At 46.2% G+C, this 15,178-nt stretch overlaps 1 protein-coding gene across 4 annotated transcripts in view; it reads right to left on the minus strand.

The window, feature by feature from the left end:
* ATP7B (ATPase copper transporting beta) overlaps positions 1-15,178 on the minus strand; it is a 74,079-nt gene that overhangs the window by 47,798 nt on the left and 11,103 nt on the right. The window contains exon 1 of one of the 4 annotated variants that reach the window (XM_005908953.3): positions 2,410-3,132. The exons of the other annotated variants lie outside the window; for them this stretch is intronic. Coding sequence (XP_005909015.2) covers positions 2,410-2,646 — 237 coding nt within the window. The 5' untranslated portion in view covers positions 2,647-3,132. Of the gene's footprint in view, positions 1-2,409; positions 3,133-15,178 lie in introns of those variants that run through there. 4 annotated transcript variants of the gene reach the window in all.

The following is a 15,178-nucleotide window of genomic DNA, read 5'->3' on the forward strand; positions in this document are numbered from 1 at the left end:
CCTGCGGACACAGGGCTAGCACAGCCAGGCCAGGGCGCCGAGACCGCCTTCTCCTTCTTGGTGCGCATGCTCCTGGAGGGGTGGGTGTGTGTGTAGTGGGGTAGGCACTCGAGAACCTCACCTCACACAGTCTGCTCACCCCAGCAAGAGGAGGCGCTAACATCTGTGAGGGCAGGGGTGGCCCCTCCAGGCTGAGTTCTGACCAGTTATGCCTTTGCAAAACACAGAAGAAACCGAGGGCTTGCTCAACAACATGCTTTCGTTTTACACTGTACAGAACGTACTCTATCTACATTTTACAAGAGACGTAAAAAGTACACAAATCCACTAACTACAAACACAATTTTGAAATGTTTTCTTCAGAGCAGCTACCTGCATCTTTTGTGAACCATGCACTGCCCGAATGGTTAACTTTTTGTTCACTCTATTAGCACTCTTCAATACTCAGAAGAAGATAGGGTTTTCAAACTCTATCTCATCCAGGACGTTAATACTTCCCTGTCCCAACAAAAAGCAAGGGGCCTGTCCTCAGACAGACCTGGGATTCAACCCTTCAGGCGGATTATCTAACCTCTTGATCTCAGCTTTCTGTCTGTTAAAAGAGGACGACGAAGACATAAGGTGACAAGTCCCTTCCAGTACACCAGGTACTGAATAAGTTATCTCAAGTAGATCCAGAGCTTGATTTATGACAGACTTTGAGTCAATACACTGTTAACAGCGAACGAGTACTCAACTGTAATTGACGTTTACTTTGGTTTTTAATCATCATAAACCACCTACTACAAATTTCCCCCATTTGGGGATAGTTAATTCAAATTATATTATGTATAAATATGTCCCATGGATAGAGGATCCTGGCGGGCTAGAGTCCAAGGGGTCACAAAAGAGTCAGGCATGACTTAGCGACTAAACAACAACAAATATACATGTTTATATATATATATCTGTATTTCCACAAAATATTAAGTATAAAAAATACAAGGTATGTCATGCTTTTGTACACATACACAAACTCACATATGTTCATATGTGTAGCGGCAAAATGGCTGAAGCATACAGCTGCTTTCAAGTCTTTATGGTTTTCTACATTCCACTGCTTCATGTTAAATTTGCTGTGCATAATAAACAGGTGTTAACTTTTATAATTAGAGCTTCAGGAAAAAAAAAAAAAAAAGCTGCAACTGTGCTCAGACACATTAACTGGCCAACACAGTTCCACCGGACGTTCAAAGTGCACCAAACACATCTCCAGAGTTAGGAATCCCACTGAAGATCATTTTGGTAGACACAATACCATTGTGAGTGTATACAGTCCTCGACAAGGTGCTTTCACAACCCAGGGAGGCAAGACTTCTCATCCCAGGAATCTGGAGCTGGAGAAGTCCAAGCTCACCTGCCAGATCCCACAGCCCAGTAAGGGTGCAGACCCACACCTGACTCTCGCAGCCACAGCCTCCAGCCTGGCCCTCCTGAAGGGCTCCCTGGTCAGGTTCTGGTTGTTTTCCCAGTCATATGAGGTTAGAAGTGGCCATCAAAAATCATTAGACTATTTCCCATTCAAATACCTCAGACATAGGTTGAATTTTATCAAGTAGTAGTCTGAACACTTTAAAGAAAAGCTCTTAAGCATTTTACAAAAAAAATTATATTTTCCTGTCTTACAACATTCAACTAGAAATATGAAAGTTGACTGTGTACTGCATAAATGGACGTTCATAAATCTTCAATGTACACAAATCTCTTTCATTTCAAAAATCTCAACTTACAATATCTCCTTTAGTTTTACAGACTTTTTAAACAACACCAGAAGAAACAAAGATAACTCCTAAAGGGGCAAAAGACATATGAAACCTTCCCTTTATGTCTACGTAGTAGTATTTTTTTCCCATCTACTCATAGCAATGAAAAGAACCCCACACAGACCACCTGTACCACCTGGAAATACCACTGAAGCACCATTTTTACAAAACATTAGTTACACTGCCCTGATTTTGAATGTGACCTGACGTTTGGGTTAACAAACCTTTCATTTAAGAGCAGGTTCACTTGGCAGCAACATTTTCAAAATGCTTATTTGGTTGAAACGTGAAGATTAACACAAGAACGTACACGTGTTAAAAATAAATAAAAAGAGAAAGATTCATTTTTGTCTGATTTGCATTTTGAGAAACCTGTTCACCACAGAGGCTTAAAAAATATCCTGAAAGTAAGAAGCAACAAAACCCAAGATTTATCCACCGTGGACTTAATCTCTGGAAAGTTCCCCTGGGCTCCTGGCTCACTCCATACCCCAGAGCCACTCCACTGGCCCCTCTGATGCAAGACAAGCAGGAAACCTCCATCTGTAACCTGGAACTTTTATAAGAAGCCCTCCTGGCTTGTCAGCCCTTCTGCAACACCACTCACCTGCTTGGAACTGATCTCTTCCGATCCATTCAAAACCTTCTGTGAAAATTCTCCTTCCTCTGATGGGGGAGGGCATTCCTCCTCTGAAATCACCGGCCTGCTGGAGCCCCCGGTCCCAGGGCTCCTCTTGAAGGACCACCGTTTGTGGACAGACAGCAGGGTCACCTGTGGGTCACCCAGAGTCGCCAGGGAGGATGGCTCGGGGTTCCCGGGCGTCTCGTCCCCAGCTCTCTCCATCGTCGCGTTCACGCCTTTACCTCGCAGTTCACCTTCTCTGGGCTATTTGATCGTGTCACGAGAAAATGCTCCAAAAGCATCCTCCTAACCAGCAGAGGGGAGGCACCTGCTGTGTCAAGATGGGCAGGTTCCCCTCTGCCCCTGGGCCAGCCCAGGAGCGGCTGCCAGCCACGCCTCGGGGAACTCGGGCAGGCTGCACACCACTGTATGTATATGTGCTCTTGTTTAAATACCGCACTCAACACAATTGGCATCCTCTTACTCATCACATTGCATTCGGCACCGGGGATCTTTGCACACGGCCCCATGCGCGCCCAGGGCTGCGTGTAGGGAGGCCCAGTGCCGGGAGTGATCTCCCTACACCCAGCCGTTTCCTCTTGGCCCCTTGAGCTCCCAGGAGTCCGGCCCGGAGGCAGGGGCGAAATATCACTTCCTTTTATTACCAAACTCAGAGCGCTTTCTTGGAATAACTTCAGCTGCCTCTTCCACCACTCAAGGGTGCAGCTCGCTAGGGAAGAAAAGTATTTTCCAGGCCACATGACTTGCATTTTCAAGAAGGTGTAAGAGAATTCCGTGCTTCCTGCAGCTTTGTTCTCCCTGGGACCAACAGCTTGGTTTCTGGACTAACTGACTGTAGGAACTCACCGGGAACAGGGCTCATCTGTATTTTATATGGGGCAGAACAGTCAGGAACTAAGACACAATTCAGACGTCTCAGGCTACCCGCCGTTCCTCAGGAGGATTAAGAGAAAGAAAGACATACGGGACAGTGGGGTAATCTGGGTGGCCTCCCGCTCTGTTGGGCGGCCCTGCTTCCCTTCCCACCCCTCACCCCCCACTCCCCCCGCCCAGAGACAGGAAGGAGGCAACCTCATTCCCCATGGGAGGAACAGCTCCACCAGCCACTAATCCTGGCAACACCTCCTGCAGCAAGTACGTGTGGAGTGTCCACGCTGAGGATGGATTCAAGTCAGTTTGGTAAAATTCTGGGTCCTGGCTTAATCCACTCCTTCTGCTGTATGTGCCCTCGGGAGGAAGAGGGGGTCACAGGGGCCGGCATCCCATGAGGGCATTTGGAAACACAACCCCATCGGCTCAAGGTCACTGAGGACTCTGCCTCTTTATGGGTTGCCTACAATCACCCCTCCTCCCCCGTTAAAACCGCCATCGCTGCCCCAGGAACTCCAGACCGAGATTCTTCCTCTGCTTCTGCTCTCGTTTAGTCCTCTGAGAAACTACTTGTTTGCTTCCATTTCTGAAACATTCTCAAGGCGGTCGATTCCCAGCTGTGTCTGGGTTGGCTTCTTATCTCCCATGTGCTCGAAAAAGCATCCAACTTGACCTCCAAGAAATGCCATTTAAATCAGAGCGCCAACGAGGAAGGCAAACAAGGGCCTCGGGCCCCAAAGCCACGCAGGAGTCTGTGCAGATGAGCCTGGTGGGTCTGTGATCGCTCAAATCCTGCTTCTTTACCTGTGGCTTCTGTGTTTCCGGATAGGATCTGTCAGGAGCCATATATGCCTGCCCACCCCTTCACATTTCTTCTACTGAGCACTGTAAATGGATTTCCATCTATCTCTTTGAGCACCAGATTTTAAAAGGTTTTTTTTTTTTTTTTACCATTTTGGGTGGAAATTCTCCCCAAAGGTCATTTATCTTTCTGTTATTTTTTTTTCAAATATGAGTTATTACTCATAGTTTAACTTGAACTTTTCCTTGGTGATATGGGACCATGATCTGCTTCTGTGCTGTAGCTATGAATGGTTGTCAGCCTTGTATGTCCCAAGTGCTTCTGAATAGTCCATCCTGTTAGCACCATGAGCTATGGGAAATCTGAAATACTTTACTGTAAAATCATTTTCCTTCTCCTAAATGGTCACTCAGACCTAGAACACAGCCAGAAAAAGAGGCTCGGCCAGATTGGGCTGCAAAGGTAGCAAGTTTAGACTTTGTCCTGTGGACGGTGGAGAACACCAGCTTTGAAGCAAAGGACTAACACGGTTACATTTTGAGATTTAGAAACAGTCTGGGCAGGCCTGAGAACTCAGAGGTAGGGGCAGGGATTACAGGGTTACAAGGAGCAGAGAAAATGAATAGCAGAGTGGGATTAACAGCAGAGGAGGCCCTCGGGCTCCATCATCAAGAGATCACAGCAGGTGACACAAGAGGGGACCTGATGACACCATTTCCAGTTTGGCAGAGAGGAGGGGGAACTAGGCGGGGCGGGGGAGGGCAATTCTGGGGATGGGAATGGTTGGATTCACCCTCATTCCCAGAGATTCTCAGGGACCGGTGAAACTGCAGGGACATGAGCCATGCTCCCAGCCTAGAGAATCAAATCCAAAATCCTCTTTCTGGTACCTTCCTCCTTCCTCACACCTGAGCCCTTGATCCACCCCCCTCCCCATCTAATCCTCCTTATCCTTTAAGTCCTGCCTCTCAGGGGAGTTGTCTCTGCCCAGCCTGGGGCTCTCCCTTATCTGAGTTCCAGTATCACTGAAGCCAACACCACAGACCTGGCAGGTATTACTGGGGAACCAGTCTGCTCCCAAAACTGAAATTGCTCTCAGCTAAATCAGTACTTAGCCAAGCATGCACTCAACACCAGGAAACATGTAAGCTCCTGGAAGGCAAGGTCCTCACGTCTCATCTGCCCACAGATGTAAGGAGGTGGTGAACAAACATCAGATGTTAAATAAATACTGAGCTGGACTGCGTGCTGCAGTCCTTGGGGTCGCAAAGAATCAGACCTGACTGAGCGACTGAGAGTCTTCCCTGGTGACTCAGATGGTAAAGCGTCTGCCTGCAATGCGGGAGACCCGGGTTCCATCCCTGGGTTGGGAAGATCTCCTGGAGAAGGAAACAGCAACCCACTCCAGTACTGACTGAACTGAACTGATGGCTGATTCATGTAGATGTGTGGCAGAAACCAACACAATATTGTAAAGCAATTACCCTTCAATTAAAAATAAATAAATTTAGTTATATTCAAGAATGCATCTTTTTTCTATATAAAAAGGAAAACCCCTTGGTGTCCAAACAAGCCTAGTTTTATGAGAGGCCTGGGCCCACAGGCAGATGGGCGGCTCGTGTTTCCCTGATCCTCTGGGACAAAGGACCCCGCTTGGAGGAGGTGCATCTGGCTTACCTATTTCAGCCCTCATCAAGATTACCAGCTCCACCTAGGGGAGGTTTCTCAGAAAGAACCCTGGGCCAGTCCTCCCAAGGCTGGCAGAGGAGCCAGGATCCCATGACGGGACAGGACAGAACCTGACACTAAGCTGCACACTGGGAATCAGTGGCCTGGAAGTTTCCCATACACGGCAGAGGCCAAACAGGAACACAGGAAGGTGAGTCGGCACCGCACATTTACGTGCTTCATGCAAAGGAAGACAGAGACACTTTCTGCCCTCGGGAGTTTATTAGCAAGTTAGGAGAGAAGACCAGAGCAGACGGCACTCAAGTAGAAAGAAACACTCCGACTTGAGCTGCTGGGGGTGCCTAAGGAGTACTTGCAAAGGGTGAGGTGTCGGCTCCTCACCCCCCCAACTCCCGGGGAACTGGCCATTCCCAGACTGAAACAGCACTGCGTGACTTTTATACTAGCTTATGTGCAAGACTTCCCAGGGAGTTCTTGGTGCTAAAGAACCCGCCTGCCAATACAGGAGATGCAGGTTCGATCCCTGGGTCAGGAAGATCCCCTGGAGGAGAGCATGGCAACCCACTCCAGTATTCTTGCCTGGAGAATCCCATGGACAGAGGAGCCTGGTGGTCTACGGACAGAAGAGTCTATGGGGTCCCAAAGAGTCAGACATGACTGAAGGGACTTAGCACATGAGCAGGATATGAAACGAAACCCACAACACACCACCTCAAAGCTCACTGGAGAGAGTGCTCTTCAACAAAACTGCATGTGGCTGAACAGCCCAGAGTGAAAAAAAATCACAGTAGTTCTATAAAGAGACTGGATGGAGCCCAAAAGAGAAACACTGAGATGATATCAAAGAGCCAAAGCCAACCTTTCAACTCCACAGTTAGTCACATGTACCTTCAACTTGCTTGGCTGCCCTCCTTATCTGGGGCCAACGCTGCTCACCTCTAAGGTCCCACTGACTCCAGGTCTGTCTCCTTGGAGCTGAACAAGGATGAGATACAACACACCAGGCTGCCTGGCCATGCTCTGATTCCTGACCACTAACCTGGAGAAGCCTTGGTGCCCCCAGCAGTCCAGCTCCATCTCCCTGATCTTCCCCCTCCTCTCTCTCCTCCCTGCTTCTTCTCAGACCTCCATCCCACCCCGCACCCTCCACCCCCAAGGATAAGCCCACTCCTGCTTCACAAAACAAAGGATCAGAAAAGAACTTGCAAACATCTCAACCACCCACCCACCTGATTAGAGCCTTCCCTCCAGTCAATGCTAAAGGAAATCAACCCTGAATATTCATTGGAAAGACTGATGCTGAAGCCAATCCTTTGGCCACCTGATGCAAAGAGTTGACTCTTTGGAAAAGACCTTGATGCTGGGAAAGATTGGGGCAGGAGCAGAAGGGGACGACAGAGGATGAGATGGTTGGATAGCATCACCAACTCAATGGAAATCAGTTTGAGCAAACTCAGGGAGACAGTGAAGAACAGGGAAGCCTGGTGTGCTGCAGTCCATGGGGTTGCAAAGAGCCGGACACAACTGAGCGACCAAACAACAAGTCTTCTCACTGTCCCCAAGGTTAGTCACCAGGTACCCACAGCTCCTGGTTTTCCTCCTACCCATTGGCGACTCCTCTGCAGAGTTCTTCCTAAGAGACTAGTCCTCAAACCTCTGAGGGCTGGAGTGGCTCCAAGCTCAGACCTTGGATCCCTTCCCTGTCTATACTACTTGGTGATTTCATTTAGCACAGTAGAAATACCACCTGTAGCCAGTAACTCCCAAACTACACACGTATGGACCTAAAAGCTTAACCAGTTTCTCCTGTTGGATATTTCATATGCACTCAAACATTAACTTGTCTAAAACTAAGCTGTCTAAACAGAAAAAAATGTCACCTGCCATTCCAGTTCAACAGGGATCAAGCCATCAGCCACTGCAGTTGCAAAGCCTCCCAAGAGAGCATACTAACGGGAATTCAGAATGGAGAAAAACAGGAAACATTCCGTGCTTTGGTCCTGAGCTAGTTAAGATGCATATCTAGGGGAAAATTTCAATGACTCCCTGTGTGCTAAGTCTCTTCAGCCATGTCCGGTTCTTTGTGATCCCATGGACTATAGCCCTCCAGGCTCCTCTGTCCAAGGGATTCTCCAAGCAAGAACACTGGGGTGAGTTGCCATGCCCTCCCCTCCAGGGAATCTTCCTGGCCCAGGGATGGAACCCGCATCTCTTACATCTCCTGCACTGGCAGGCAGATTCTTTACCATTAGCGCCACCTGGGAATTCTAGATTCATGCACCATCTCAGACAAGGGAAAGCGCTAAAATCATTAACTTGAAAAGTCTGTTCTTTGTGATATGCCATGATCTTTCTATGTTTGATTATCCATTTGTTTGTTTTTCCCTGCAAAAAATTCATACATGTACCCTGGCTTCTCCCTTGCCTCTTTGGAACAGTGTCTCAGAGCAATCTAGAGACTGGCTCCTAGTCTACGGAATTCAATATGGTCCCTGAATAACGCTGAAATTTGCTGCTCTTGTGGGTCACATTTTTTTTCGTTCTCATGCCCCCTCCCTGCTTCTTCCAGTCCTTTCCACCTTAGTAAAAGGCAACTCTTCCTTCCACTCACCCAGGAAAAACAATCTTGGATTCATCCTTGCTGAGAATCATCTCTTCCTTTCAAACTCACATATCCTGTTGATTCTATCTCAAATACATCCAGCATCCAGCCACTTCTCAACACCCCCATGACAACACGGTCCAGGCCACTAGCACATCTCACCTGCATTATTAATATAATCGTAGGGACCTTCTTGGTCTCTCCTCTTACCTCCTGAAGTCTATTCGCAAAACAAACGCCAGAGGAATCTTCTTAAAGGGGACATCAGAGGATGCTATGTTACTTCAGTCATGTCCAACTCTTTGCGACACTGTAGCCCACCAGACTCTTCTGTCCACGGGATTCTCCAGGCAAGAATAACAGAGTGGGTTGCCATTCCCTTGAGGTACCCCTAAAAGCCCTGCATGGGGTTTCCATGCATTTCCACGCATCCCACAAGAAAGGAGAAACCTAAAATCCTTATCGTCAGCCTATCCTCACACCCCTCTCTCCTCAGCCAAGACCAGAGTGGCTTGAGATGTGGCTGGTCCTGGAACAAAGCAAGGCCGGCTCCTGCCCAGGGCCTTTGTCCCTGACTGCTGCTCCCGGCTTACAAACGTGCTGTGCTGTGCTTGGTCGCGCAGTCGTGTCTGACTCTTTGCAACCCCATGGACTATGGCCTGCCAGGCTTCTCTGTCCATGAGATTCTCCAGGGAAGAATACTGGAGTGGGTTGCCATGCCCTCCTCCAGGGGATGTTCCCGACCCAGGGATCGAACCCACATCTCCCGCATTGCAGGCTGATTCTTTACCAGCTGAGCCACCAGGGAAGCCCAAGAATACTGGAGTGGGTAGCTTATCTCTTCTCCAGCGGATCTTCCCAACCCAGAAATTGAACCACGGTCTCCTGCACTGCAGGTGGATTCTTTACCAGCTCAGCTACCAGGGAAGCCCAACCCCAACAGCCTGCATCCAGATGACTCATGTCCTCACCTTCTAATGTCCCTGCTCAAAGGTCACCTTCTCAGGGGCTTCCCCAGTTCCCTTGGGTACAATTTCAAACATTCCCACTTCCTATGGTCCTTTCCTACTTATTTTTCTCCAGAGGACTCAACTACTGCCTGATATAACAACATGTATTTTACTGACTTGTTTACTTGTCTCCCTAGTTAGGATGTAAGTTTCACAAGGGTGGGAATTGTCTGTTTTCTTCACTCAGCACTGTATTCCCAGCACAAAAACAGTGCGTCTATTTTAAAGTTTCTTAGTAACTATTTGTTGAATGAATTACAGAGAGTACTAAAAACAGCTTACTTTATTTGCTTGCTACCAAACACCGACTGCTAACTTTCAGACAGTCAACATTCAGAAAGTGCCCCATGCAAAGCTGGCTCTCTCTTTCACTCACACATTCCTTTTCCCTCCAAGCCAGCAGTCTAAGCTCAGATGCTACTGTTAGAAAGAAATAACAAGTGCCCAATGCAGTCATTTGCCCCCGACTCCTGCAAATCAAGGCTTAATTGTAGTTTCAACCCCTCTCAAAAAGGTGACCTATAAAAGAGCCAATCTGAAATTTCCTAATCAAAATTAGTGAGGTCACCTGCAAGAAGGGGTTCCCTGCACAGGAACAGAGACAAAGAGATAGTGAAGTGAGAGAACTGATGTCCCTGCGGACGAAGCTGGGGGGAGAAGGGGAGGGTGGAATGAATGGGAGACTGGGACCAACAGATATATATGACCATGTGTAAAATAGGTAGGTAGTAGGAAGATGCCGTATAGCACAGGGAGCTCAGCTAGGTGCTCTGTGACAACCCAGAGCGGGTGGGCGTGGGAGCTGGGAAGAAGGCTCAAGAGGGAAGGGATATATGTATACATATAGCTGATTCACACTGTTGTACAGCAGAAACTAATACAACATTTTAAAACAATTATACTCTAGTTGAAAAAAAAAAGACTTCTCATTTTAGAGCAAATATTCTTATAGTTAAAAGATCCCTGCCCCTCAAAAGATGTCCTGCTGCTGCTAAGTCACTTCAGTCGTGTCCAACTCTGTGCGACCCCATAGACGGCAGCCCACCAGGCTCCCTGGTCCCTGGGATTCTCCAGGCAAGAACACTGGAGTGGGTTGCCATTTCCTTCTCCAATACGTGAAAGTGAAGTCGCTCAGTCGTGTCTGACCCTCAGCAACCCCATGGACTGCAGCCTTCCAGGTTCCTCCATCCATGGGATTTTCCAGGCAAGAGTACTAGAGTGGGGTGCCATTGCTTTCTCAAAGATGTCCTAGCCCCAAATAATCTCCCCTTTTTTGTGCTGATACCTTCACTGCCCACCCGTCCACCTGTAAGAGCCTTCCATTTATTTGTCTGCTCCTTGGAGTGTGCTGCCAGTGCCGGGTGAGAGGCCGCCTAACCCTCGTGCTCCTGCTCAGCTGCAGCTGACTCTCTGCGACCCCATGGACTATAGTCGCGCCAGGCTCCTCTGTCCATGGGATTCTCCAGGCAAGAATACTGGAGTGGGTTGCCATTTCCTTCTCCAGGGGATCTTCCCAACCCAGGGATTACACCCGAGTGTCTTGTGTCTCCTGCATGGGCAGGTGGGTTCTTTACCACTGCACCGCCTAGGAAGCCCAGTGCCAAGCAAGATGGACTTTAAAGCAGAGACTGTTATCAGAAACAAAGGGACCTTTTATAATGATAAAAGTCAATCTGCCAGGAAGATAGAAAAGTCATAAACATATGCTCTCTGATAAGAGAATACAAATACAGATGAACCAAGAACTGACAGAAATGGAAAGAAAGATAATTCAACAGTATCAGCTGGATACTTCAATTCCACTGTTAATAACAGACAAAAAAACTAGGCAGAAGATCAAGCAGAAAATATGTGATACTGTTGTCTTATAATAAGACATATGTATTTGGTCTCCATTCCCTTTCTGGCACAGAGGTCCTAAAACTCTTGGAATTTCCAGAGTGCTAGAAAAAATGATAAAGGTGTCTTTTGTCACAGCTAGAGAGGTGACTTCTAAAAGACCCAAGGATAGGGGCTGGTTGCCAGGGGAACCAAGAGATGATTCCAGGGTTCAAACATTTAGTCCCACCGAACACTCTGGGGAGGATAGAGTGTCTGGAGATCAAGTTCAACCACTGACAGCCAATGATTTAATCATTCATGCCTCCATAACAACCCCAGAGGACTGGTTTTCTAGACTTTCCAGGCTGGTGACCATGTGAAGACTTGGGGAGAATGGCGTGACCAGAGACCATGGAAGCTCTGTGGCCCTTCCCATATAACTTGCCGAATGCATCTTTGTCTTCCTGCAGTTCCTGAGTTGTACCCTTTTGTAACACACCGCTAATCTAGTAGATAAATGTGTCTGAGTTGTGGGCCCTCTTAGCAAATGAAACCCAAAGAAGCACAGGTGATGACCCGGACTTGTGACTGGTGTCTGAAGTGGAAGGACAAAGGGGCCCGTCTTGCAGGACTGAGTCCTTAACCCATGGCAGCTGATGCTCTCTCCAGATACACACTATCACAAATGCATTAAATTGTAGGACACCCACTGGTGCCCGAGAATTGTTTGGTGTAGGAGGAAAAAAACACACACTGAAATTGGTATCAGACTCACAAGAGAGAAAATATGAACAACTAACATATCTACAGAACCCTCCTCCCAACAACTGTATAATATTCATTCTTTTCAGGTACACATGAGCGTTCTCTAGGCTTCACCACATGCTAGGCCATAAAACAAACCTCAGTTCACTTAAAATAACAGAAGCAACACAAAGTATGATCTCTGACAACAATGGAATCAGAAATCAGTAACAGAAAGAATTTGGGGACATTTACAAATACATGGAAATCAAACAACACACTCCGAAATAACCAAAGGGTCACAGAAGAAATCAACAGGAGTTTAGGAAATACTTTGAGATAAATGAAAATGAAGACACAACACACGATAAGACAAAACTTATGGGATGCAGGTAAGGCAGTGCTTAGAGAGAAACTTACAGCTGTGAATTTCTCCATTAAGAAAAAAGGATCTCAAATCAATAATCCAAATTTCTGCCTAAGATACTGGAAAAGAAAGACGAAACCTAAAGCAAGCAGAAGGGAGGTGTATCAGTGTCCTATGAGGTAACAAAATACCATACACTGAGTATTAGAAATTTAATCTCTCACAGCTCTTGAGGCTAGAAGTCAAGATTTTCCTTTTTGGGGACCCTGAAGAAGAATCTCTTCCACATCCCTCTCCTACCTCCTGGTGGATGCTGGCAAGCTTTAGCATTTCTTGGTTTATGGAAGCATCCCTCCAATCTGTCTCTGTAACCACATGGCCTCCTCTTCTCTGTGTGTTCACATGGTGTCCTTATACCAACATCAGTGACTGGACTCAGGGCCCGTTATAATGCAGTAAGGGGGCCTCCCTGGTGGCTCAGATGGTAAAGAATCTGCCTGCAATGCAGGAGACATGGGTTCGATCCCAGGTTGGGAAGATATCCTGGAAAAGGAAATGGAAACCCACTGCAGTAGTTTTGCCTGGAGAATCCCATGGATAGAGGAACCTGGAGGGCTACAGTCTATAAGAGTCATAAAGAGTCAGACACGACTGAGTGACTAAGCACACACACACATAATGCAGTAGCACCTCATTTTAATTTAACTGATTAGATCTGCAGAAGATCCTATTTCCACGTAATATCACATTCACAGGTACCAGGACTCAAGACTTCAACATATCTATTAGAGAACACAATTCAACACACTCAAAAGAAAATAAAAAAGATTAGAGTGGAATAGCAAAAGACAGAATAGAGAAATAGAGGAAACTGTCAAAACCAAAAGCTGACTCTTTGAAAAGACCAACAAAATTGACAAACCTTTAGCTAGAATGATCTGTGAAAAAAAGGCAGAAGACGAAAATTATTAGAATTAGAAACGAAAGATGATTATTACTTATCTTACAGAAATAAAGATTTTAAAGGAACACCAAGAAACAACTTTTTGTTGTTGTTCAGTCACTAAGTCGTGTTCAACTCTTTGCAATCCCATGGACTGTGGCACGTGAGGCTCCTCTGTCCTTCACTATCTCCCAGAGTTTGCTCAAACTCATGTCCATTGAGTCAGTGATGCTATGTAACCATCTCTCTGTTGTCCCCTTCTTTTGCCCTCAATCTTTCCCAGCATCAGGGTCTTTTCAAATGAGTCAGCTCTTTGCATCAGGTGGCCAAAGGATGGGAGCTTCAGCATCAGTCCTTCCAATGACTGGTTGGATCCCTTGCAGTCCAAGGGATTCTCAAGAGTCTTCTCCAACACCACAGTTCAAAAGCATCAATTCTTTGGCACTCAGCCTTCTTTGTGGTTCAACTCTCACAACCATACATAACTACTGGAAAAACCATTGACTATATCGTCGGCAAAGTGCTGTCTCTACTTTTCAATACACTGTCTAGGTTTGTCATAGCTTTCCTTCCAAGAAGCAAGCATCTTTTAATTTCATGGCTGCAGTCACCATCCACAGTGATTTTGGAGCCCAAGAAATGAAAATCTGTCACTGCTTCTACTTTTTCCCCTTGTATTTGCCATGGAGTGATAAGACCAGATGCCATGATCTTAGTCTTTTTAATACTGAGTTTCAAGCCAGCTTTTTCACCAAGAACAACTAACTATATACCAACAAATTAGATACCTTAAATGAAACAGACAAATTCCTTAGAATACACAAACTACCAAAACTGACTCAAGAAATAGATACTCTGAACCGACCTGTAACAAGATACTCAATTAGTAATAATAAAAAATTTCCTCCAAAAGAAAGCTCAAGCTCAGACAGCTTCAACATTGAATTCTATCAAACATTTGTAAGAAGGGAGCACTTCTCAACTCATTCTGAGACCAGTATTACCCTGATATCAAAACCAGAAAAGACATGACAAGAAAACAAGAGAAACGAGAAAAACAATCTAGTATCTTTCATGAATATGGACACAAAATTCCTGTACGAAACAGTAGGTAACCAAATCCAGCAACACGTAAAAAAGGGCTACATGCCATGACCAAGTAGGATTTGTCCCAGGAATCCAAGTTTGGCTTAACATCCAAAAATGAATTAATGTAATACACCATTTGGAGCAGGAAATGGCAACCCGCTCCAGTATTCTTGCCTAGGAAGTTCCATGCACCAAGGAGCCTGGGGGGCTACAGTCCATGGGGTTGTAGAGTCAGACATGACTTAGTGACCAAACAACAATACATCATATCAACAGAATAAAAAGTAAAAGACACATGGTTACCTCAATAGACACTGAGAAAACATCTGACCAAATCCAAAATCTTTTCATATAAAAACACTCGAGAAATTAGGAGGTAGAGGGAATTTCCTCAACCTGATAAAGAGCGTGAAAAACCCACAGCTAACATCCTATTTCATGGTGAAAGGCTGAAAGCTTTCCCCCTAAGATCAGGAAGAAGACAAAGACTCCATCTATACAAAATGTTCACAATAGGAAAATCTATAGAGACAGAAAGTAGAGGTTGCTCAGGCACAGGGGTCTTGGGAAGATTGTGGGGGAGTAGGGGGGTGATAGCTAGCGTGGGTAGGATTTCTTTCTCAGGTGATGAAAATGTCCCCAAATTGATTGTGAAGATGTTTGCACATACCTGGGATTTTCATGGTATGTGAATCATATCTCAATCAAGCTTTTTTTTTTTAATGTAGTAGAGAGACCATTAAAATAAGAATTAGAGAGGATATGCCTTTGACATTCATGGAAGCCCAAACAAAAA

This window comes from Bos mutus, chromosome 12 (assembly GCF_027580195.1).
Source record: "Bos mutus isolate GX-2022 chromosome 12, NWIPB_WYAK_1.1, whole genome shotgun sequence".
In the NCBI taxonomy this organism is placed as follows: domain Eukaryota; kingdom Metazoa; phylum Chordata; class Mammalia; order Artiodactyla; family Bovidae; genus Bos; species Bos mutus.